The sequence below is a fragment of the Oncorhynchus clarkii genome, chromosome 6, assembly GCF_045791955.1.
Source record: "Oncorhynchus clarkii lewisi isolate Uvic-CL-2024 chromosome 6, UVic_Ocla_1.0, whole genome shotgun sequence".
NCBI lineage: Eukaryota > Metazoa > Chordata > Actinopteri > Salmoniformes > Salmonidae > Oncorhynchus > Oncorhynchus clarkii.
In genome coordinates this window covers 12404036-12430471 of record NC_092152.1, presented here as the reverse complement: position 1 = coordinate 12430471, position 26436 = coordinate 12404036, and the positions used below count along the sequence as shown (strand labels likewise).

At 42.0% G+C, this 26436-nt stretch overlaps 1 protein-coding gene across 1 annotated transcript in view; it reads left to right on the top strand.

The window, feature by feature from the left end:
• Positions 1 to 19279, top strand: part of LOC139410629 (ras and EF-hand domain-containing protein-like) — a 32192-nt gene extending 12913 nt beyond the window's left edge. Inside the window, exons 7-17 of the mRNA XM_071155970.1 lie at positions 2671 to 2739; positions 3532 to 3610; positions 4193 to 4272; positions 5600 to 5933; positions 6053 to 6187; positions 9724 to 9874; positions 10047 to 10128; positions 10542 to 10656; positions 15605 to 15724; positions 17175 to 17251; positions 17634 to 19279. Of these exons, the coding sequence (XP_071012071.1) occupies positions 2671 to 2739; positions 3532 to 3610; positions 4193 to 4272; positions 5600 to 5933; positions 6053 to 6187; positions 9724 to 9874; positions 10047 to 10128; positions 10542 to 10656; positions 15605 to 15724; positions 17175 to 17251; positions 17634 to 17739 (1348 nt within the window). The 3' untranslated portion in view covers positions 17740 to 19279. The remainder of the gene's footprint in view (positions 1 to 2670; positions 2740 to 3531; positions 3611 to 4192; positions 4273 to 5599; positions 5934 to 6052; positions 6188 to 9723; positions 9875 to 10046; positions 10129 to 10541; positions 10657 to 15604; positions 15725 to 17174; positions 17252 to 17633) is intronic.
• The last annotated feature ends 7157 nt before the right edge of the window (positions 19280 to 26436 follow it).

Below are 26436 nucleotides of genomic sequence, written 5' to 3'. Positions count from 1 at the left end.
ACGACTATATTTTTGTTATTTATTATATTTATTTGTAAACATTTGTAGAATTGTCTTTTCACGTTTACATTATGGAGTATTTTGCGATAAATCGGGGAAAAATGAACAATTATATTTCTTTAAATCCCACTTTGTAACGCACCAAAATGTGAAAAAACTTCAAAGTGGTGTCGACTTTCTATAGGCACTGTAGGTGTTATGAGAGTTTATGTAGTACTGTATGTGTTAGGAGAGTTTCTGTAGTACTGTAGGTGTTAGGAGAGTTTATGTAGTACTGTATGTGTTAGGAGAGTTTCTGTAGTACTGTAGGTGTTAGGAGAGTTTATGTAGTACTGTATGTGTTAGGAGAGTTTCTGTAGTACTGTATGTGTTAGGAGAGTTTCTGTAGTACTGTATGTGTTAGGAGAGTTTATGTAGTACTGAATGTGTTAGGAGAGTTTCTGTAGTACAGTATGTGTTAGGATAGTTTCTGTAGTACTGTATGTGTTAGGAGCGTTTCTGTAGTACTGTATGTGTTAGGAGAGTTTCTGCAGTACTTTATGTGTTAGGAGAGTTTCTGTAGTACTATATGTGTTAGGAGAGTTTCTGTAGTACTGTATGTGTTAGGAGAGTTTCTGTAGTACTGTATGTGTTAGGAGAGTTTCTGTAGTACTGTATGTGTTAGGAGAGTTTCTGTAGTACTGTATGTGTTAGGAGAGTTTGTGTTATGAGAGTTTATGTAGTACTGTATGTGTTATGAGAGTTTATGTAGTACTGTATGTGTTAGGAGAGTTTCTGTAGTACTGTATGTGTTAGGAGAGTTTCTGTAGTACTGTATGTGTTAGGAGAGTTTCTGTAGTACTGTATGTGTTAGGAGAGTTTCTGTAGTACTGTATGTGTTAGGAGAGTTTCTGTAGTACTGTATGTGTTAGGAGAGTTTGTGTTATGAGAGTTTATGTAGTACTGTATGTGTTATGAGAGTTTCTGTAGTACTGTATGTGTTATGAGAGTTTATGTAGTACTGTATGTGTTAGGAGAGTTTCTGTAGTACTGTATGTGTTATGAGAGTTTCTGTAGTACTGTATGTGTTAGGAGAGTTTCTGTAGTACTGTATGTGTTAGGAGAGTTTATGTAGTACTGTAGGTGTTATGAGAGTTTATGTAGTACTGTATGTGTTATGAGAGTTTATGTAGTACTGTAGGTGTTATGAGAGTTTCTGTAGTACTGTATGTGTTATGAGAGTTTGTGTTATGAGAGTTTATGTAGTACTGTATGTGTTATGAGAGTTTATGTAGTACTGTATGTGTTATGAGAGTTTCTGTAGTACTGTATGTGTTATGAGAGTTTATGTAGTACTGTATGTGTTATGAGAGTTTCTGTAGTACTGTATGTGTTATGAGAGTTTCTGTAGTACTGTAGGTGTTATGAGAGTTTCTGTAGTACTGTAGGTGTTATGAGAGTTTCTGTAGTACTGTAGGTGTTATGAGAGTTTGTGTTATGAGAGTTTATGTAGTACTGTATGTGTTATGAGAGTTTATGTAGTACTGTATGTGTTATGAGAGTTTATGTGTTATGAGAGTTTATGTAGTACTGTATGTGTTATGAGAGTTTGTGTTATGAGAGTTTCTGTAGTACTGTATGTGTTATGAGAGTTTATGTAGTACTGTATGTGTTATGAGAGTTTATGTAGTACTGTATGTGTTATGAGAGTTTATGTAGTACTGTATGTGTTATGAGAGTTTATGTAGTACTGTATGTGTTATGAGAGTTTATGTAGTACAGTATGTGTTATGAGAGTTTATGTAGTACTGTATGTGTTATGAGAGTTTATGTAGTACTGTATGTGTTATGAGAGTTTCTGTAGTACTGTAGGTGTTATGAGAGTTTCTGTAGTACTGTATGTGTTATGAGAGTTTGTGTTATGAGAGTTTATGTAGTACTGTAGGTGTTATGAGCGTTTATGTAGTACTGTATGTGTTATGAGAGTTTATGTAGTACTGTATGTGTTATGAGAGTTTATGTGTTATGAGAGTCTCTGTAGTACTGTATGTGTTATGAGAGTTTATGTAGTACTGTATGTGTTATGAGAGTTTATGTAGTACTGTTTGTGTTATGAGAGTTTCTGTAGTACTGTAGGTGTTATGAGAGTTTATGTAGTACTGTATGTGTTATGAGAGTTTATGTAGTATGTGTTATGAGAGTTTATGTAGTACTGTAGGTGTTATGAGAGTTTCTGTAGTACTGTAGGTGTTATGAGAGTTTATGTAGTACTGTATGTGTTATGAGAGTTTATGTAGAATGTGTTATGAGAGTTTATGTAGTACTGTAGGTGTTATGAGAGTTTATGTGTTATGAGAGTTTGTGTTATGAGAGTTTATGTAGAATGTGTTATGAGAGTTTATGTAGTACTGTATGTGTTATGAGAGTTTCTGTAGTACTGTAGGTGTTATGAGAGTTTTTGTAGTACTGTATGTGTTATGAGAGTTTATGTAGTATGTGTTATGAGAGTTTCTGTAGTACTGTAGGTGTTATGAGAGTTTATGTAGTACTGTAGATGTTATGAGTGTTTATGTAGTATGTGTTATGAGAGTTTATGTATGTGCTTTGAGTGTTTATGTAGTGTTATAACAGTGTATGTAATACGTGTTATGAGAGTATATGTGTAAGTTGTGAGTAACTATGTATGTGCAGATACGAGGCGATGATGAGAGAGTTCTCTGATGAGAGGGATAACCTGGAGCGACAGATAGAGATCCTACAGTAAGTCTGACCAATCACAGTGCTTGCCTGACACACAAACAGGAACACTGACCAATCACAGTGCTCACCTGACACAAAATCAGGAACACTGACCAATCACAGTGCTCACCTGACACAAAATCAGGAACACTGACCAATCACAGTGCTCGCCTGGCACGCAAACAGGAACACTGATAGTGCTCCTCTGACACACAAACAGGAACACTGATAGTGCTCCTCTGACACACAAACAGGAACACTGATAGTGCTCCTCTGACACACAAACAGGAACACTGATAGTGCTCCTCTGACACACAAACAGGAACACTGATAGTGCTCCTCTGACACACAAACAGGAACACTGATAGTGCTCTACAAACCTTATTTTCAAAAAGTATTGAAAAGTTTCTGTTTTTATTAGCCAACATGTCAATGGTACTTTTGATCACCCCCTTCCCATTCTAATCCTCTTCCATCCCTCCTCTTTCTCCTGTTTATCCCTCTCCTCTCTCTCTCTGTTTCTCTCCCCTGTTTTTCCCCTCCTCTCTCTTCTGTTTCCCTCCCTCCTCTCTCTCTCCCCCTCCCTCTCCCTCCCTCCTGTCTCTCTCTGTTTCTCTCTCTCTTCCTTTCTCCTGTTTCTCTCCCTCTTTTTCTCTCCATCCTCTCTCGCTGTCCTTTGTTTCTCTCCCTCCTCTCTTTCTCTCTCCTCTTTCTCTCCCTCCTCTCTCTCTCCTCTTTCTCTCCCTCCACTCTCTCTCTCCTCTATTTCTCTTCCTCCTCTCTCACTCTCCCTCTTTTCCTCCCCCTCTATAGGGCAGCCAACAGGAAGCTTAATGACAGTAATGATGGGCTGCTCAGGTCCCTTGAGAACAGCCTCAGCAAGAGCAACAAGGTGAGATTATACACCTGCATCACCACGGTAACAACACCAGCACGCTCTCTCTCCCTCGCGCTCTCCCTGCCTCTCATCTTTATCCCTCTCTTTCAATCTGCCCCCCCCCCCTCATCTCACACCCCTTCTATCCTCCTCTACCCATCATCTCTCTGATCTGAACGTCGGGTTGAATCTCTCAATGCTCGTCCTGGGGGCTTGTCTGTTGGATGAATCATCTGAACCCTGTATGAGAGGCAACGATATCAACATTATATTTCAGTCTTGACGCCTGACTCACTTTCCTCATGACCTCAGAACTCAGCTTCACACACTCTCATCTAACGGTCATTCCTGCACTAACAAAGAGGGTTCAGTGCACACACACACACACACACACATATGCACACACGCGCACACATGCATGCACACATGCATACATGCACTCACAGACAGGCGTGCATGCACACACACACACACACACACACACACACATACACACATACACACACACACACATACACACACACACACATACACACACACACACACACACACACACACAGTGAACCAGACAGTTGTGACAATGATGTTGTGTTTCAGCGTGATAGCAGTGCTTCCCCAGCCAGCATCATTAGCAGGAGGAGCAGGAGCAACTGTTACTCACCCCCATACTTGGACAGGTAAGACAGGACCAGCAACAACCTGGCGTGTTTGTGCAGGTACACACTGCACATCCACTTTCCTTAAGTTCTAGACCTCAGCTGAATCTGGTAATGAATGGTGTGGCTGTTGAACAAGTTGAGGAGACTAAATTATTTGGTTTTACCTTAGATTATAAACTGTCATGGTCAAAACATATAGATGAAATGGTTGTAAAGATGGGGAGAGGTCTGTCCATGATAAAGAGATGCTCTGCTTTGTTGACACCACACTCCACAAAGCAAGTTCTGCAGGCTCTAGTTTTATCTTATCTTGATTATTGTCCAGTCATGTGGTCCAGTGCTGCAAGGAAACACCTAGTTAAGCTGCATCTGGCCCAGAACAGAGCGGCACGTCTTGTTCTGCATTGTAGTCAGGTGTCTGATATAAATACTATGCATGCCAGTATCTCTTGGTTAAGAGTTGAGGAGAAACTGTCTGCATCACTTCTTCTTTTTATAAGAAACATGAATGTGTTGAAAATCTCAAAATGTTTGCATAGTCAACTTACACACAGCTCTGACACACACACTTATCCCACCAGGCATCCCACCAGGGGTCTTTTCACAGTCCCCAAATCCAGAACAAATTCAAGAAAACGTACAGTATTATATAAAGCCCTTATTGCATGGAACTTCCTTCCATCTCATATTGCTCATATAAACAGCAAACCTGGTTACAAAAACCAGATAAAGCAACACCTCGTGGCACAACACCTCTCCCCTATTTGACCTAGATAGTTTGTGTGTATGCATTGACATGTAGGCTACACGGACCTTTTTAAAAATGTATGTAGTTCTGTCCTTGAGCTGTTCTTGTCTATTGATGTTCTGTATTATGTCATGTTTCATGTTTTGTGTTGGACACCAGGAAGAGTAGCTGCTGCTTTTGCAACAGCTAGTGGGGATCCTAATAAAATACCAAATACCAATGTGTGTATGCTCAAACTCAAGTATATTCCAAATTATTCTCAGGTGGAAAATTTGCACTGAACTGTTTGCATTGTAGAGTGTGCTCATAACCGTCCATGGAGGACAGACCTGCGCAGTCAATGTTTGGGCTCCCGAGTGGGGCAGACATCTGAGTCATTGCATCTTAGTGCTAGAAGTGTCACTACAGACCCCGGTTCGATTCCAGGCTGTATCACAACCGGCCGTGATTGGGAGTCCCATAGGGCGGCGCACAATTGGCCCAGCGTCGTCCGGGTTTGGGTTTGGTCGGGGTAGGCCGTCATTGTAAATAAGCATTTGTTCTTAAAGGTTTAAGTTTCTAGCAGACTGTGTGGATGTTGTGTCCGTCCTGCCCCAGGTTCTACCAGGCGGGTGTGGAGGATGTTGATGAGGACGAGGACCCACTGGGAGGCCTGTTTGGGGGTGGTGGTAGGGGCTCCCTGGGGTGTCGGAGGCCTGGTCTGGACACCATAGCTCTGGCTCTGTGCGACCCAGGCATGCAGCGCAGACATAGCTACGAGGTGGACAGCCTGCCCGAGAGCTGCCTAGACAGCGGCATGTCCACGCTGCGCGGCTCCAACTACGGATATGACTCTGAGCAGGAGGTCAAAGGGCACGAGGATGAGGAGGAGGAGGGACAGAGGGTGGCCAGGATCACAGATGGCCTGGCGGAAGACAACTTTGACAACGACGTAAGCCATACACACACACAGACATTATACACAGTTCATCTACTTATACTAAGCACACATATTGTGAGTGATAACTGTCATTGTGTACTGACGTTAATGCTCTAGTGTTGATGTGTCAGATTGCAGAGGTGCGGAACAAGATGGTGTTTGGATCAGACAATGGTTCTGTCCTGGACTGGAAACCCTTGGAACCAGTCAGCCGGAACAGCTCGGGAGCGTCCACACGCAAAGCCCTGTCCGCCATCACCAATGAGGTACAGGACAGAGGGAAGGCATGTGGGGAGAGAGGGAGGAGAGTAGAGGAAAGAAAAGGAGAGGAGAAAAGGGGGTAGAGGAGAAGAGAGGAGAAAAGGGGGTAGAGGAGAAGAGAGGAGAAAAGGGGGTAGAGGAGAAGAGAGGAGAAAAGGGGGTAGAGGAGAAGAGAGGAAAGAAAAGGAGAGGAGAGGAGAAAAGGAGAGGAGAAAAGGGGGGAAGGAGAAGAGAGGAGAGGAAAGGGAAGGAAAGGAGAGGAGAGGAGAAAAAGAGAGGAGAAAATGGGGGAGAGGAGAATAGAGGAAAGAAAAGGAGAGGAGAGCAGAAAAGGGGGGGAAGGAGAAAAGAGGAGAGGGAAGGAAAGGAGAGCTCAAACTTTTGGTACCTTTGATGACAACCAAACAGACCCTTTATGGTAGAAAACACTAGTATGGAGATTAACAGGGAGACTTGGTAGAAAACACTAGTATGGAGATTAACAGGGAGACTTGGTAGAAAACACTAGTATGGAGATTAACAGGGAGACGTGGTAGAAAACACTAGTATGGACATTAACAGGGAGACGTGGTAGAAAACACTAGTATGGAGATTAACAGTGAGACTTGGTAGAAAACACTAGTATGGAGATTAACAGGGAGACGTGGTAGAAAACACTAGTATGGAGATTAACAGTGAGACTTGGTAGAAAACACTAGTATGGAGATTAACAGGGAGACGTGGTAGAAAACACTAGTATGGAGATTAACAGTGAGACGTGGTAGAAAACACTAGTATGGAGATTAACAGTGAGACGTGGTAGAAAACACTAGTATGGAGATTAACAGTGAGACGTGGTAGAAAACACTAGTATGCAGATTAACAGTGAGACTTGGTAGAAAACACTAGTATGGAGATTAACAGTGAGACTTGGTAGAAAACACTAGTATGGAGATTAGCAGTGAGACGTGGTAGAAAACACTAGTATGGAGATTAACAGTGAGACTTGGTAGAAAACACTAGTATGGAGATTAACAGTGAGACGTGGTAGAAAACACTAGTATGGAGATTAACAGGGAGACTTGGTAGAAAACACTAGTATGGAGATTAACAGGGAGACGTGGTAGAAAACACTAGTATGGAGATTAACAGGGAGACTTGGTAGAAAACACTAGTATGGAGATTAACAGTGAGACTTGGTAGAAAACACTAGTATGGAGATTAACAGTGAGACTTGGTAGAAAACACTAGTATGGAGATTAACAGGGAGACGTGGTAGAAAACACTAGTATGGACATTAACAGGGAGACGTGGTAGAAAACACTAGTATGGAGATTAACAGTGAGACTTGGTAGAAAACACTAGTATGGAGATTAACAGGGAGACGTGGTAGAAAACACTAGTATGGAGATTAACAGTGAGACTTGGTAGAAAACACTAGTATGGAGATTAACAGGGAGACGTGGTAGAAAACACTAGTATGGAGATTAACAGTGAGACGTGGTAGAAAACACTAGTATGGAGATTAACAGTGAGACGTGGTAGAAAACACTAGTATGGAGATTAACAGTGAGACGTGGTAGAAAACACTAGTATGCAGATTAACAGTGAGACTTGGTAGAAAACACTAGTATGGAGATTAACAGTGAGACTTGGTAGAAAACACTAGTATGGAGATTAGCAGTGAGACGTGGTAGAAAACACTAGTATGGAGATTAACAGTGAGACTTGGTAGAAAACACTAGTATGGAGATTAACAGTGAGACGTGGTAGAAAACACTAGTATGGAGATTAACAGGGAGACTTGGTAGAAAACACTAGTATGGAGATTAACAGGGAGACGTGGTAGAAAACACTAGTATGGAGATTAACAGGGAGACGTGGTAGAAAACACTAGTATGGAGATTAACAGTGAGACTTGGTAGAAAACACTAGTATGGAGATTAACAGGGAGACTTGGTAGAAAACACTAGTATGGAGATTAACAGTGAGACGTGGTAGAAAACACTAGTATGGAGATTAACAGTGAGACGTGGTAGAAAACACTAGTATGGAGATTAACAGTGAGACTTGGTAGAAAACACTAGTATGGAGATTAACAGGGAGACGTGGTAGAAAACACTAGTATGGAGATTAACAGGGAGACGTGGTAGAAAACACTAGTATGGAGATTAACAGTGAGACGTGGTAGAAAACAATAGTATGGAGATTAACAGGGAGACGTGGTAGAAAACACTAGTATGGAGATTAACAGGGAGACGTGGTAGAAAACACTAGTATGGAGATTAACAGTGAGACGTGGTAGAAAACACTAGTATGGAGATTAACAGTGAGACGTGGTAGAAAACACTAGTATGGAGATTAACAGTGAGACGTGGTAGAAAACACTAGTATGGAGATTAACAGGGAGACTTGGTAGAAAACACTAGTATGGAGATTAACAGTGAGACGTGGTAGAAAACAATAGTATGGAGATTAACAGGGAGACTTGGTAGAAAACACTAGTATGGAGATTAACAGTGAGACGTGGTAGAAAACAATAGTATGGAGATTAACAGTGAGACTTGGTAGAAAACACTAGTATGGAGATTAACAGGGAGACGTGGTAGAAAACACTAGTATGGAGATTAACAGTGAGACGTGGTAGAAAACACTAGTATGGAGATTAACAGGGAGACGTGGTAGAAAACACTAGTATGGAGATTAACAGGGAGACGTGGTAGAAAACACTAGTATGGAGATTAACAGGGAGACTTGGTAGAAAACACTTGTATGGAGATTAACAGGGAGACGTAGTAGACAACACTAGTATGGAGATTAACAGGGAGACGTGGTAGAAAACACTAGTATGGAGATTAACAGGGAGACGTGGTAGAAAACACTAGTATGGAGATTAACAGGGAGACGTGGTAGAAAACACTAGTATGGAGATTAACAGGGAGACTTGGTAGAAAACACTTGTATGGAGATTAACAGGGAGACGTAGTAGACAACACTAGTATGGAGATTAACAGGGAGACGTGGTAGAAAACACTAGTATGGAGATTAACAGGGAGACTTGGTAGAAAACACTAGTATGGAGATTAACAGGGAGACGTGGTAGAAAACACTTGAGTGTAAATGTTTGATTTAGTTCAGGAGAAACTGCTGACTATGTTGACTGAGTCAAGGCGTTCCTTTAATTCTCTCTCTCTTTCTCTCTCTCTCTTTCTCTCTCTCTCTGTCTCTCTCTCTCTGTGTCTCTCTCTCTCTCTCTGTGTCTCTCTCTCTCTGTGTCTCTCTCTCTGTGTCTCTCTCTCTCTCTGTGTCTCTCTATTTCTCTCTGTGTCTCTCTCTCTCTCTGTGTCTCTCTATTTCTCTCTGTGTCTCTCTCTCTCTCTCTCTCTCTCTCTCTCTCTCTCTCTCTCTCTCTCTCTCTCTCTCTCTCTCTCTCTCTCTCTCTGTGTGTGTGCGTGCCTTTAATTCTCTCTCTCTTTCTCTCTCTCTCTGTCTCTCTCTCTCTGTCTCTCTCTCTCTCTCTCTCTCTCTCTCTCTCTCTCTCTCTCTGTGTGTGTGCGTACAGGCAAAGGAGAAGGAGTCAGCTGACCTGGGATATATGACATCAGAGAAGGCCTACCGGGTGGTGTTGGCAGGTGACGCGGCGGTGGGCAAGTCCAGCTTCCTGCTCCGCCTCTGCAAGAACGAGTTTCGAGGAAACACCAGCGCCACCCTGGGTGGGTGTGTTAGCTCTCACCTGCGCACATAGTCAGCACTGACCCGGCTGTATTCCACAGTGGTGGGGTTGTATTCATGGCTAGCTGCCTGGGTCAGCTAAAGGAGATATGTTTAGCAGTGGGGTGGTCTTTGGAATAGTGTGTTTGGACACTCTCTTGTGTTTGTCCTCAGGTGTGGACTTTCAGATGAAGAGTCTGGTAGTGGATGGAGAGCATACCCTACTACAGCTATGGGACACAGCAGGCCAGGAGAGGTGTGTGTGTGCGTGTTAAAAAAATAACACCGCGTGTTAAATCAACACTGTGGAGTCTGTGGACCCGTAAACACACTGCAATAGTGTTAAATTAGCACACTGCTTAGTGTCAATTCTAAATTCTAATATAAATTGTAGTTACCAACCATAACTGTATTTGTTAGAGACATGGTTGTTGCATCCGTCCATTTTTGGTCCTATGGACTTCATCAAGTGTGATCCTAAGGGTCTACAGACACACTTTCAGTGTTGATATTTAACACAGGACAATTTGCAGTGTTCCCTCCTATCTGCATCTTTGGTTTGAATATTGCAATAATGTTTTTCCAGTATGGCGAATCCCCACAATTACTCTATTTCAGCCTATGTTCGGAGTGTTCCTGTGTTGACCTTTAACCCTGTGTGTGTCCCAGGTTCCGCAGCATTGCTAAGTCCTACTTCAGACGAGCCGATGGCGTCCTCCTGCTGTATGATGTCACCTGTGAAAAGAGCTTCCTCAACGTCCGAGAGTGGGTGGACATGATCGAGGTAGTAATATTTGATTGATATATATATATATATATAACTGATTTGCATGTATATAACAACTGATTGCATTTATATAATAACTGATTGGATTTATATAACAACTGATTGGATGTATATAGTAACTGATTGGATGTTTAATAACTGATTGGATGTATATAATAACTGATTGCATTTATACAATAACTGATTGCATTTATATAACAACTGATTGGATTTATATAGTAACTGATTTGATGTTTAATAACTGATTGCATTTGTATAATAATTGATTGGATTTATATAATGACGTGATTGGATTTATTTATAATAACTTAATGGATTTATAAGACGCTTTCCCAGGTGTTCAAAGCTCTTCACATAGTAAGGTTAAAACTCACGTCATCCACCACCAATGTGTAGCACCAGTTGGGTGACGCCACGGCAGCCATCTTGTAGTGTATACAATCAGTATCTTCCATAACACTAGATAACACAAAACATTCAGTACATTTAATGTGGTGACTTTGGAATGGTTGGGGCTTTGATGTGTAAGAATTTGAGGTTTTGTCATCACAACAATATGCAATAGATGAAGCCTGCTGAAGTCCCTATGCACATGTTGTCGAGTGTCATTTGATGGGTGACAAGTACAGTATTTGACCCCAGTGTTGGAAAATTGTGTTCTCACTCTGTTTTTCACTCTATTTTATGTGCAGTCTACATGTAAGTGCTATGTGTTGCATGTGTGTGTTTGATTCTTGTTGAATTTCACTTTGCTAAAATAGATGTATGCTACATACGGTACTGCATGTGAATTTGTGTTGCATTGCTTGAGTGACTGAGTAGTGTGCATTTAAATACACATACAGTACCAGTAAAACGTTTGGACACACCTACAGTACTCATTCAAGAGTTTTTCTTTATTTGTACTATTTTCTACATTGTAGAATAATAGTAAAGACATCAGAACTATGAAATAACACATGGAATCATGTAGTAAACAAATCAAAATATGTTATATTTTAGATTCTTCAAAGTAGCCACCCTTTGCCTAGATGATAGCTTTGCACACTCTTGGAATTCTCTCAACCAACTACACCTGGAATGCTTTTCCAACAGTCTTGAAGGAGTTCCCACATATGCTGAGCACATGTTGGCTGCTTTGCCTTCTCTCTGCGGTCCAACTCATCCCAAACTATCTCAATTGGGTTGAGGTCGGGGGATTGTGGAGGCCAGGTCATCTGATCCAGCACTCCTTCACTCTCCTTCTTAGTCAAATAGCCCTTACACAGCCTGGAGGTGTGCTGGGTCATTAACATGTCTGGGAACGGGGTTCCGCTAGCAGAACCCCTCGACAACAGCCAGTGAAATTGCAGGGCACCAAATTCAAACAACAGAAATCTCATAATTCAAATTTCCTAAACATACAATTATTAGACACCGTTTTAAAGATAAACTTCTCGTTAATCCAACCACAGTGTCCGATTTCAAAAATGCTTTTTCGGCGAAAGCACAACATATTGTTAGGTCAGCACGTAATCATAGAAAGCATACAGCAATTTTCCAACCAAAGAGAGGAGTCACAAAAAGCAGAAATAGAGATAAAATTAATCACTAACCTTTGATGATCTTCATCAGATGACACTTCCGGGACAACATGTTACACAATACATGTATGTTTTGTTCGATAAAGTTCATATTTATATCCAAAAACCTCAGTTTACATTTGGCTTTGCCTCCAAAACATCCAGTGAATTTGCACAGAGCCACATCAATTTACAGAAATAAACTTTGATAAAAGATACAAGTATTATGCACAGAATTATAGATATACTTCTCCTTAATGCAACCATTTTGTAAGATTTCAAAAAAGCTTTACGGAAAAAGCAAACCCTGCAATAATCTGAGTACAGTGCTCATTGACCAAAAAAAGCAAAACAGATACCCGCCATGTTGTGGTGTCAACAGAAGTCAGCATTATAGCATTATAAATATTCACTTATCTTTGATGATCTTCATCAGAATGCACTCCCAGGAATCCCAGGTCCATAATAAATGTTTGTTTAGTTCGATAAAGTCTATAATTTATGTCCAAATACCTCCTTGTTGTTCGTGCCTTGAGTTCACAAATCCATGACGCACGGTAACTATGTCCAGACGAAAAGTCAAAAAGTTCCGTTACAGTCCGTAGAAACATGTCAAACGAAGTATAGAATTGTTTTTAACATAAATCTTCAATAATGTTTCAACAAAATTCCTTTGTCTGTAGAATTGCAGTGGAACGCAGGTCGCTCTCACGTGAGGGCGCGTGGTCAGCTCATGCCACTCTGGCAGACAGCTGACTCGAAGAGCTCTCCTTCCCTCATTCTTCACAGTAGAAGCATCAAACAAGGTTCTAAAGACTGTTGACATCTAGTGGAAGCCTTAGGAAGTGCAATATGACCCCATAGACACTGTATATTCGATAGGCAATGACTTGAAAAACTACAAACCTCAGATTTCCCACATCCTGGTTGGATTTTTTTCTCTGGTTTTTGCCTGCCATATGAGTTCTGTTATACTCACAGACATCATTCAAACAGTTTTAGAAATTTCAGAGATTTTTTCTATCCAAATCTACTAATAATATGAATATCTTAGCTTCTGGGACTGAGTAGCAGGAAGTTTACTCTGGGCACGCTTTTCATCCGAACGTGAAAATGCTGCCCCCTAGCCCAAACAGGTTAAGCGCAAACCAGATGGGATGGCGTATCGTTGCAGAATGCAGTGGTAGCCATCCTGGTTAAGTGTGCCTTGAATTCTAAATAAATCACAGACAGTGTCCTCCTCCATGCTTCACGGTGGGAATCACACATGCGGAGATCATCTGTTCTCCTATACTGCGTTTCACAAAGACACAGCGGTTGGAACCAAAAATCTAAACACGAGCAATGTGTCCTTTAGTAGTGGTTTCTTTGCAGCAATTTGACCATGAAGGCCTGATTCACACAGTCTCCTCTGAACAGTTGATGCTGAGGTGTGTCTGTTACTTGAACACTGTGAAACATTTATTTGGGCTGCAATCTGAGGTGCAGTTACCTCTACCCAACTCATCATCTGCAGCAGAGGTAACTCTGGGTCTTCCTTTCCTGTGAGAGTCCCCATGTGAGCCAGTTTCAACATAGCGCTTGATGGTTTTTGCGACTGAACTTGAAGAAACTTTCAAAGTTCTTGAAATGTCCCGCATTGACTGACCATTATGTCTTTAAGTAATGATGGACTGTCATTTCTCTTTGTTTATTTGAACTGTTCTTACCATAATATGGACTTGGTCTTTTACCAAATATCTTCTGTATACCACCCCTACTTTCTGACAACACAACTGATTGGCTCAAACGCATTAAGAAGGAAAGAAGTTCCACAAATTAACAAGCACACCTGTTAATTGAAATGCATTCCAGGTGACTACCTCATGAAGCTGGTTGAGAGAATGCCAAGAGTGTGCAAAGCTGTAATCAAGGCAAAGACTGGCTACTTTGAAGAATCTCAAATATAAAATATATTTAGATTTGTTTAACACTTTTTTTGTTACTACATGATTCCATATGTGTTATTTCATAGACTTGATGTCTTCACTATTCTATAATGTATAAAATAGTAAAAATGTAAGAAAACCCCTGTCACGTTCGTTGAATGGAGGAGAATACATCTTCTTATTTAATGAAACTTAACAAACTTACAAGACAACAAACCGCTATATAGAAACAAGTGCGGACACAGGCAACTAACCATAGACAATAACCCACGAAATACCCAAGGAATATGGCTGCTTAAATATGGTTCCCAATCAGAGACAACGATAAACAGCTGCCTCTAATTGAGAACCAATCTAGGCAACCATAGACATACATAACACCTAGGCTAGTAAACACCCAGAGACATACAAAACCCCTAGACGGGGTCAAAAACACATACATCACCCATGTCACACCCTGACCTAACCAAAATAATAAAGAAAACAAAGAATACTAAGGTCAGGGCGTGACAACCCCTTGAATGAGTAAGTGTGTCCAAACTTTTGACTGGTACTGTACGTACACACGTGTGTTGGATTGATTGTTCGTGGTGTCAAGACATTTAGAAATGTTTGTTTTGAAAGTCACATCCTTTCATTGTTGTAGCTCTTGAATCATTTGACTGTATTTCAGTTGATAACGCTACATGTGTAGTTGCTGTGTTGCATGTTTAATGCATCTAAAATTGCACACTATTCCCTATATTGTGCACTATACACTGAGTGCACAAAACATTAAGAACACCTGCTCTTTCCATGAAATCCTCTTCAATCAGTGTGTAGATGAAGGGGAGGAGACCAGCTTTGAGATATGGATGGTGTATGTGTCCGTTCAGAGGGTGAATTGGTAAGACAAAATATGTAAGTGCAGGGTATGGCAGTAGGTGCCAGGCGCTCTGTTTTTGTGTCAAGAACTGCAATGCTGCTGGATTTTTCACTCTCAACAGTTTCCCGTGTGTATCAAGAATGGTCCACCACCCAAAGGACATCCAGCCAACTTGACAACTGTGGGAAGCATTGGAGTCAACATAGACCAGCATCCCTATGGAAACGCTTTCGACACCTTGAAGACTGCATGCCCCGACAAATTGAAGCTGTTCTGAGGGCAGAAGGGGGAGGGAGGGGGGTGCAACACAATATTAGGAAGGTGTTTCTAATGCGAGGTATACTCTCACTGTATGTAGCCATGCGAGCCACACTGATCTCGCAAGTTTGCATAATTATGCATTTTTCCAGCTTCACGAGCCAGATTGATCTTACATTAATATACGCTACTTGGAAAAACACGAATGGGCCCTAGTAAAAAATAGTACACTATAAATACTGAGAAAAAAAATACCTTGATCAAAACAAAGTAGTGCACTATAAAGGGAATGGTGTGCCATTTGGGACTGTTGTTGTAACCTGTCTGTTCAGGACGTGTCCCAGGACGACATCCCCATCATGCTGGTGGGGAATAAGAGTGACCTGAGAGAGCAGGCTCTGCAGGACGGGATCACCTGTGTCACCACCAGCTACGGAGAGAAACTGGCCATGGTGAGACCGCTCAACCTCAACATCTTAGCACTTTTACTTAACATAAGGGCCAAGTTGTTTTACCTGTGTCAAGGAAACTCCAAACCCTAGTTACATTTTGGTCATTTGGAAGATCATTTTATCCAGAGCGACTTATAGATGCTTCTACTTGTACCCTAGAACTGTGTTTCCCCACTCCAGTCCTCAAGTAACACCAACTGTACCTCCAACGGTACCCCCCAACAATACCCCCCAACAGTACCTCCAACAGTACCCCCAACAGTACCTCCAACAGTACCCCCAACGGTAAGTACCCCAACAGTACATCCAACAGTACATCCAACGGTACCCCCAACAGTACCTCCAACGATACCCCCAACAGTACCTCCAACGATACCCCCAACAGTACCTCCAACGGTACCCCCAACAGTACTGTACAACGAGGCGGCGCTCGGCACTCTGAACAGCAACAAGAAGAACGCCAAGGCCAGAGTCAAGTACCTCCAACGGTACCCCCAACAGTACCTCCAACGGTACCCCCAACAGTACCTCCAACGGTACCCCCCAACAGTACCTCCAACGGTACCCCCCAACGGTACCCCCATCGGTACCCCCAACGATACCCCCAACGGTACCCCCAACGGTACCTCCAACGGTACCCCCAATGGTACCCCCAACGGTACCGCCAACAGTACATCCAACGGTACCCCCAACAGTACCTCCAACGGTACCCCCAACAGTACCTCCAACGATACCCCCAACAGTACCTCCAACGGTACCCCCCAACAGTACCCCCATCGGTACCCCCAACGGTACCTCCAATGGTACCCCCAACAGTACCTCCAACGGTACCCCCCAACAGTACCTCCAACGGTACCCCCAACAGTACCTCCAACGATATAACCCAACAGTACCTCCAACGGTACCCCCAACAGTACCTCCAACAGTACCTCCAATGGTACCCCCCAACAGTACCTCCAACGGTACCCCCAACAGTACCTCCAACAGTACCTCCAATGGTACACATTTCTATTGTAGCCCTGGACAAACACACCTGATTCAACTTGGGCCTCCAAAAAAAATGAGTGCTGTACCTGAGGACTGGTGTTGGAAAACACAGTTCTAGGGTACAACTAGAAGTCACTCTGGGTAAACTGTAAGTCACTCTGGGTAAAATCATCTACTAAATGACCAAAATGTAAATTGGGGTTGGAGTCCACTGCCCTACAATATAGTCTAGAACTAGGACCCAGAATTTTGCCTGGTCAGGTCACATGGTCTGGCAGACTCCTCGGCCCGGTTATTATGTATCAAACTTTATTATGTATTAAACTACTAGCACACAGCTCAGACACCCACGCATACTGCTGCATAAGTTCTCCTAAACCTGCTACAAAAAGTCAATTCTGACAAAAGCTGGATCCCTTCTAGCCATGACCTGATTGAGAGTTGTGTTGTTGTTTCCTATCAGACGTATAACGCCCTCTTCTGTGAGACCAGTGCCAAAGACGGCTCCAATGTCATAGAGGCCGTGCTGCATCTGGCCAGGTAAGATATACCAGCTCCTAGTCATCTGTTGTCTCTCTCTGCTTAGTGATATTTACCTGTCCATGATCGGTCTGCTTTGGATACGTTTTGATAAGGATATTTTCCTAAACTGTTCTTATAATACCAACATGTAGAACAACATGTAAAGCTTTGCTGCCCTCTAGTGTGCAATAATGTTCTTTACCGTCCATCATATTTACACTAATGCCCATACAGTGGAAGTGTGCCTCTCTCCTCACTCTCTCTCCTCACTCTCTCTCCTCACTTACTCACTCTCTCTCCTCACTCACACACACACACACCACACACCACACACACACACACACACACACACACACACACACACACACACACACACACACACACACACACACACACACAGAGAGGTGACCAAGCAGGTTCATGGGGCTGAGGACCAGGAGTCTGTGACTAACCTCTATAGAAGTCCCAACAAGAAGATGCCCACCGTCACCTGCTGCACAGGATAAGATACCAAACAGAAACGCTACTAGAGTAACCAAAACTCACCACCTAAGGAACCACATCAACAGAACACCACAACACTAGAACACTGTGTCCAACAGCAGAACAAGAGAACAATGGGACTTCAGAAGAAAAGAACACAGGAGAATCTGATCAGAACACTAGAGTACTGTACAGTAACACTAGAACCACAAGACATCTGGTTTTCTCATATAACATCAACTGTACTGCTTAATGCTATAGGATAACTCATATTGAGCTGTTAAGAAAGACAGCTAATGCCTGTGTGTGTGTGTGTGTGTGTGGTGTGTGTGTGTCTGTTTGTGTTATTATGCGCTTGCATGAATGCATGGGTGCTTGTGTTATATGCAGACGTCATTCACATCCTGGTTAGTAGTGAAATCTAATCTCCTATGCTGTTGATTGTGTCTTATGAAACCTCTGTGTGTACCCAATAGTCATACATTGGAAGTCAGAAGTTTACATACACTTAGGTTGGAGTCATTAAAACTCGTTTTTCAACCACTCCACAAATTCCTTGTTAACAAACTATAGTTTTGGCAAGTCGCTTAGGACATCTACTTTGTTTACAGATTATTTAACTTATAATTCACTGTATCACAATTCCAGTGGTTCAGAATATTACCTACACTAAGTTGACTGTGCCTTTAAACAACTTGGAAAATTCCAGAAAATTATGTCATGGCTTGAGAAGCTTCTGATAGGCCAATTGACATCAATTGGAGGTGTACCTGTGGATGTATTTCAAGGCCTTCAAACTCAGTGCCTCTTTGCTCTACATCATGGGAAAATCAGAAGAAATCAGCCAAGACCTCAGAAGAAAAACAAATAAGCCAGACTAAGGTTTGCAACTGCACATGGGGGCAAAGATTGTACATTTTGGAGAAATGTCCTCCGGTCTGATGAAACAAAAATAGAACTGTTTGGCCATAATGACCATCATTATGCTTGGAGGAAATAGGGGGAGGCTTGCAAGCCGAAGAACATCATCCCAACCATGAAGCACGGGGGTGGCAGCATCATGTTGTGGAGGTGCTTTGCTGCAGGAGGGACTGGTGCACTTCACAAAATAGATGGTATCACGAGGAAGGAAAATTATGTGGAAATCTTGAATGAAGCATCTCGAAACATCAGTTAGGAAGTTAAAGTTTGGTTACAAATGGGTCTTCCAAATGGACAATGACCCAAGCATACTTCCAAAGTTGTGGAAAAACGGCTTAAGGACAACAAAGTCAAGGTATTGGAGTGGCCATCACAAAGCCCTGACCTCAATCCTACAGAAAATTTGTGGGCAGAACTGAAAAAGCGTGTGTGAGCAAGGAGGCCCACAAACCTGACTCAGTTACACCAGCTCTATCAAGAGGAATGGGCCAAAATTCACCCAACTTATTGTGGGAAGCTTGTGGAAGGTTACCTGAAACATTTGACCCACAATTTAAAGGCAATGCTACCAAATACTAATTAAGTGTATGTAAACTTCTGACCCACTGGGAATGTGATGAAATAAATAAAAGCTGAAATAAATCATTCTCTCTACTATTATTCTGACATTTCACATTCTTAAATTAAAGTGTTGATCCTAACTGACCTAAGACAGGGAATTTTTACTAGGATTAAATGTCAGGAATCGTGAAAAACTGAGTTTAAATGTATTTGGCTAAGGTGTATGTAAACTTCCGACTTCAACTGTATGTATCACAGATAGCTATTGTGTGTGTGTGTATGTATGTATATATATGTACTTGGTACTTGGCAGTCACTGTCTGTACATTGATATACAGTGTATATATATCAATGTACAAACAGTGACAGACATATATATATATATATATATATATATATATATATAATATATATAAATATATACTGTCTGTTACTGTATGTACATTGATATATATACACTGTATACACTGTATATCAATGTACAGACAGTGACTACCAAGTACCAGCAAGTTATCCTCACAACAAGCCACTAGTAGAAAGTCACTGGCATATTTTTAAGTTAACTATGACATCATACATGATGAGGAGAGACAGATGCACAGGATAGGTGGAGAACAGGAAGGTCCAACAGCACAGTAGAGAAAGGTTATTTACATTTAATGAAATAATATTTTATGGAAGCTTTTATTACTAAGAGGGATGTGTAGATAGTGGAAGAGCTACAGTAAATAGAATCACATTCTAGTTTTGTGATCGTAGAGACAGAAGTGTCCGAAACACCCTCCATGTACATTATTTGTGATGAAGAGAAACAACTTCTTGATCAGGGAAGGAATGTTATTATGTCAGTTGAGCGAGCATACCGTATGTCTGATTTCTGATTGGAGGAGCCAAGAGCAACGTCTGGAGAGAGTGATTCTGATTGGATGAACCTGTTTTGTGTGCGTGTGGTGTGAATGCATATAGACCAGTTTTATTTCTGTGTGTATATTTTACAATAGTAATATATTAATATATATAATGTCACGTTAGAGTTGCCGTTTGCCCGATTTATTTGGAACTCTCCCAGGTGGCTGATGATGTCACTGTGAGCCCACACCTGTCTGTCTCGTCTTGTCTGTCTTAGCCCCCAATGTGGTCATACTCAAAGCGCTATACTATTAAAATGTAGCATGAACAAAAACCAGTGTTGTATGTATTCCCTTGTCCAGGCAGAGCCTGAACAGAGTGGAATGTTTAATGTTGCATCATTTATCTGGAGAGACATCTGCTGAAACCAAGGCAGTTCATGTCATTGGACAGTTTGTTTAAAATAACAGCTACTCTCTCGCTCTGTCACACATACATACACACACCCCAAGGCTGCGTTTACACAGGTAGCCCAATTCTGATATTTCTTCCACTAATTGGTCTTTTGACCAATCACATCAGATCATTACACATCAGATTTTTTAAATCTGATTGGTCAAATTATCAATTAGTGAGAAAAAATATCAGAATTGGTCTGCCTGTGTAAACGCAGCCTAAATGTCCATGAAATCGCTGAAGGGGGAACCATTTCAACAATCAGGTAACTTCACACTAAATTTGATGTCACCCATATTCCCTGAGAGTGTTTACGTGGAGGCCCTCTGAGCTGTGTGAATAGCTGCAGCATATGTCAGTGTTTATTCAGCCCGTTGGTGTCTGGAGGCCTGGCACGGAGCCCAGCCCCACCTCCCATCTGTTTACATTGTCATGAGCTTGATGAGGCGAGCCCAGTCATTAGTCAAACAACATGTTGGGTGGGGGCAGACAGGCAGGCAGGGGGATAATTAAATATTCACAAATGTGTAGCAGGCAAGGTTAATGTTTGGAATGGATTCATTAATTTGATGTGGGAGGAACAGCAGCGTGTCATAATCCCTTTTTTTATGGCCACCCAGCTGAGTCCCAGTATGTCATCACTGTTGGATGGGTTTGACCATGTGCAAGGGTTTATGAGATGCTGTTAATAACTTTATAATAACCTCTGTCCGTGCTGGTGTTGTTTTCCCTGTGATGGAGTACTCAGAGTGGGTTGACAGAGGGTGAGGATGATGGCCTTTGCGATTCTGGAAAGGTCCCTTGCTCGGAAGAGCTGTTATTACTATCACCCCCCCCCCCCCCCCCCCCCCTTCAGCTATCAGCAGGAGAGGAGGAGGAGGAGACAGAAGAGAGGGAAGTAATGGAAGGATTTCTGAAGAGATTGTCCTTGTGTGAATCTCTAATAAACATACACACACAGTCACACACACTGTATAGAACAAGCACGCACAAAATCCATGCTAACCCGTACACACATACGTATTCTGACGGGTGGTATTTAGGCTACTCTTAAGCAATTAGTCAATTAACATTGTCTAGCACCACATCAATGTAGGATCAAACTCACAAGATTAGCATAATCACATCAATCCAACTAAATCAGAGTTCTGTCTTTGGGGCTGGGTTGCTGGGGGATCATGAGGTCACCATCTGGAGAGGTCATAGTTCGTTGGAGAGGCCGGCGGCCACACATGGACATCTGGGACAGCAGACTGTGGAACTCCATCCCTCCAACTATACTCCCTCAAGACTGTCCTGCCTGGGATATCAATCACATCATGACAATGTCACATCATAGGGAGCTTGGACCGGCCTCACCTAGTTGATTCTTACCTGGAGATACACAGACGAAGACTGCAATTCACTTTAGGACCTAGGTGAATATGAGTGAAAACCATCTGACCATCTAACTCTTTGATTTGAAATGTCACAACCTATTATATTTAATGTGATGTCTGAAGGAGAAGGAATGCCTTGCTCTTAATGTCACTGGATTCATATGGATAAATGTGAGAGAGGAATACTCTATTCTGGGACCAATGATGTTTAATAACATTATGATATATAGCTACACTCCTCTTCATATTTATTTGGACAGTAAGCTACAATGTTTCTTTTGGCTCTGTACGCCAGCATTCTGGGTTTGAGATCAAAAGTTAGAGGCACAAATATCATGCCCCCAAGACATGCTAACCTCTCACCATTACAATAACAGGGGAGGTTAGCATTTTATATCATGCCCACAAGACATGCTAACCTCTCACCATTACAATAACAGGGGAGGTTAGCATTTTATATCATGCCCACAAGACATGCTAACCTCTCACCATTACAATAACAGGAGAGTTTAGCATTTTATATAATGCCCCCAAGACATGCTAACCTCTCACCATTACAATAACAGGGGAGGTTAGCATTTTATATCATGCCCCCAAGACATGCTAACCTCTCACCATTACAATAACAGGGGAGGTTAGCATTTTATATCATGCCCCCAAGACATGCTAACCTCTCACCATTACAATAACAGGGGAGGTTAGCATTTTATATCATGCCCCCAAGACATGCTAACCTCTCACCATTACAATAACAGGGGAGGTTAGCATTTTTGGGGGGGGGGGGGGGGGGGTATGTTTTTATGTCTCACTCATCATTATTCACAATTCATTCACATTAATGTAGAAATGTTCAGAAACATATTCTATTAGTATTTACAATAAAATTGACTCCAAAATGACACAATACATTATTTACTATTCATTTCTATTAGGCACAAAATAATCGGAAACACAACCAAAACAAACAGCAAATGCATCCAACAAGTTTGTAGAGTCACAAGCCTGATGTAATCATTGCATGGTTAGGAATATGGGACCAAATACTAAACTTTTGACTTCTTTATAACACATAGACATGAATTTCTACAAATTCTTAGGACACCTTTAAATGTGGGGACCAGATACATAAATGGCTTTCATTTCTAAATGGTTCAACAGATATGTATGAAAATACCATCAAATAAAAGTTGACATTCTCTACTGATGCTTCATATGAAAAATGTGGTCTCAAATGTAAAATGCCGGAGAATAGAGCCAAATGAAACATTTGGTGTACTGTATGTTTATAGTTGATACAGTCAGAACTAGGTGCTATTTGTGACTTGGACATCAGAGGGCAGCATTGTCCTACAGTGTCATCACATCACACAATCTCATTCTCTGCTCGGGCACTTAGAATGTAAATATAATTTGCAAGTTCTTCTGACAAGTTCAGGTGATTACATTATAACCATGGGGTTTGTCACCGAGACAGTTTAAGGTGATGAGGAAGTATTTGTGTGTGTGTGTGTGTGTGTGTGTGTGTGTGTGTGTGTGTGTGTGTGTGTGTGTGTGTGTGTGTGTGTGTGTGTGTGTGTGTGTGTGTGTGTGTGTGTGTGTGTGTGTGTGTATAGCATATTCATCATAGATACAGTACCAGTCAAAAGTTTGCACACACCTACTCATTCAAGAGTTTTCTTATTTTTGTTCTATTTTCTACATTGTAGAATAATAGTGAAGACATCAGAACTATGACATAACACTTATGGAATCATGTAGTAACCAAAAAAAGTGTTTGTACACTCTTGGCCTTCTCTCAACCAGCTACAGCTGGAATGCTTTTCCAACAGTCTTGAAGGAGTTTCTACATATGCTGAGCACTTGTTGGCTGCTTTGCCTTCTCTCTGCGGTCCAACTCATCCCAAACCATCTCAATTGGGTTGAGGTCGGGGGATTGTGGAGGCCAGGTCATCTGATCCAGCACTCCATCACTCTCCTTCTTGGTCAAATAGCCTTTACACAGCCTGGGGGTGTGCTGGGTCATTAAGCACAAACCATATGGGATGGCATATCGCTGCAGAATGCTGTGGTAGCCATCCTGGTTAGTGTGCCTTGAATTCTAAATAAATCACAGACAGTGTCACCAGTAAAGCACCCCCACACCATCACACCTCCTCCTCCATGCTATGGTGGGAACCACATATGCAGAGATCAGCATTTATTTGGGCTGCATTTTCTGAGGCTGGTAACTGTAATGAACTCATCCGCTGCAGCAGAGGTATCTCTGGGTCTTCCTTTCCTGTGGCCGTCCTCATGAGAGACAGTTTCATCATAGTGCTTGATGATTTTTGCAACTGCACTTGAAGAAACTTTCAAAGTTCTTGAAATGTTCCGCATTGACTGACTTCATGGTGGAGTAGGGGCCTGATGGCACACAGTGTGTTGTGAAATCTGTGACTGTATTGTAATGTTTTTAAGTTGTATAAACTGCCTTAATTTTACTGGACCCCAGGAAGAGTAGCTGCTGATTTGGCAGCAGCTAATGGGGATCCATAATAAATACAAATATTTCATGTCTTAAAGTAATGATGGACTGTTGTTTATCTTTGCTTATTTGAGCTGTTCTTGCCATAATATGGACTTGGTCTTTTACCAAATAGGGCTATCTTCTGTATACCACCCCTACCTTGTCACAACACAACTGATTGGCTCAAATGTATTAAGAAGGAAAGAAATTCCACAAATTAACTTTTAACAATGCACACCTGTTAATCGAAATGCATTCCAGGTGACTACCTCATTAAGCTGGTTGAGAAAATGCCAAGAGCGTGCAAAGCTGTCATCAATGTAAAAGGGTGGCGACTTTGAAGAATCTCATTTATAAAGTATATTTTAATTTATTTAACACTTGTTTTGTTACTACATGATTCCATATGTGTTATTTCATAGTGTTGATGTCTTCACTATTATTCTACAATGTAGAAAATAGTAAAAATAAAGAAAAACCCTTGAATGAGTAGGTGTGTCCAAACGTTTGACTGGTACTGTCTATAGTCTTATCTAGAATAGATACTGGTAAACAGAGATCTATGTAAGGTCAAATAAGCCAGTGTTCAGTACAGAATGGTCAGGAGAGAGGGGATCAATAGTCCATTCATCCAGTACTCATGGTCATATCGACTGATCACTGCTCTGAGTAACCTTTGACCCAGCTCATCATGAGATAGCCAATGGAAATAGACCATCATCGCAATCACACACTAATTCCTCACAAAGAACAATTGATCTAGATTTGAAAGTAGCATATGGCTCTCTCTCTTTATCTCATTCTATTTTCTTGTTTGTTCTCTCTCTCAATTCAATGCAATGGACTTTATTGGCATGGGAAACATATGTTTACATTGCCAAAGCAAGTGAAATAGATAAACAAAAGTGAAATAAACAACAAGAAATTAACAGTAAACATTACACTCACAATAGAGACATTTCAAATCTTTCTCTCTCTCTCCCTCCCTCCCTCTCTCTCTCTCTCTCCCTCTCTCCCTCTCTCTCCCACCTACTATGTCTCTCCCTCTCTCTCTCTCTCCATCCCTCCCTCTCTCTCTCCCTCTATCTCTCTTGCTGTTTGTGACCTGCTGTTCAACTGTACTCATAGAGAAACAATAGCTCACCACACACACAGACACACACTCAAAGTACACACATTAAGTGGTTAACTGTCAAACTACACACCCAGAGGTCAGCTAAGGTCGGAGTTCATTTACATAAACAGATGGAGAAGCATTTTAAAAGCCTTTGTGTGTGTGTGTGTGTGTGTGTGTGTGTGTGTGTGTGTGTGTGTGTGTGTGTGTGTGTGTGTGTGTGTGTGTGTGTGTGTGTGTGTCCACATGGTGAATGCAGTTTCACTGTAACGCCGCCTTCCCCCAACATCCCGCTGGCCCTGCTGAACCATCGAGACAATTAGCAGGCTGGATACATATATCAAAATTGGAAGTTTGAAAAACAAGGAAGAACATCTAATTCTGACGTGAGACTGTTAGAGCTTGTTGATGTGTGTGTGTGTGTGTGTGTGTGTGTGTGTGTGTGTGTGTGTGTGTGTGTGTGTGTGTGTGTGCGTGCGTGCGTGCGCGCGCGCGTGCGTGTGTGTTGCTGTCTTGCTGTGCTGTGCGGTCTGTCACTGTGATGACTTTCACAGCATGTAGATCACACCTGCTGACAGCGAGCTCATCTCTGATTGGTCGAAACAAGACAGGGTCATGGTGATGCTAATGGGGTGTGATCTGGACAACAACACTCTCTCTGGGTCTCGACCCCGCCCTGTGCAACTGGGTCCTGGACTTCCTGACGAATCACCCCCAGGTGGTGAAGGTAAGAAACAACATCCCCATTCTGCTGATCCTCAACACTGGGGCCCCACAAAGGTGCGTTCTCAGTCCTCTCCTGTACTCCCTGTTCACCCATGACTGCGTGGCCATGCACGCTTCCAACTCAATCATCAAGTTTGCAGACGACACTACAGCCTGATTACCAACAACAACGAGACGGCCTACAGGGAGGAGGTGAGGGCCCTCGGAG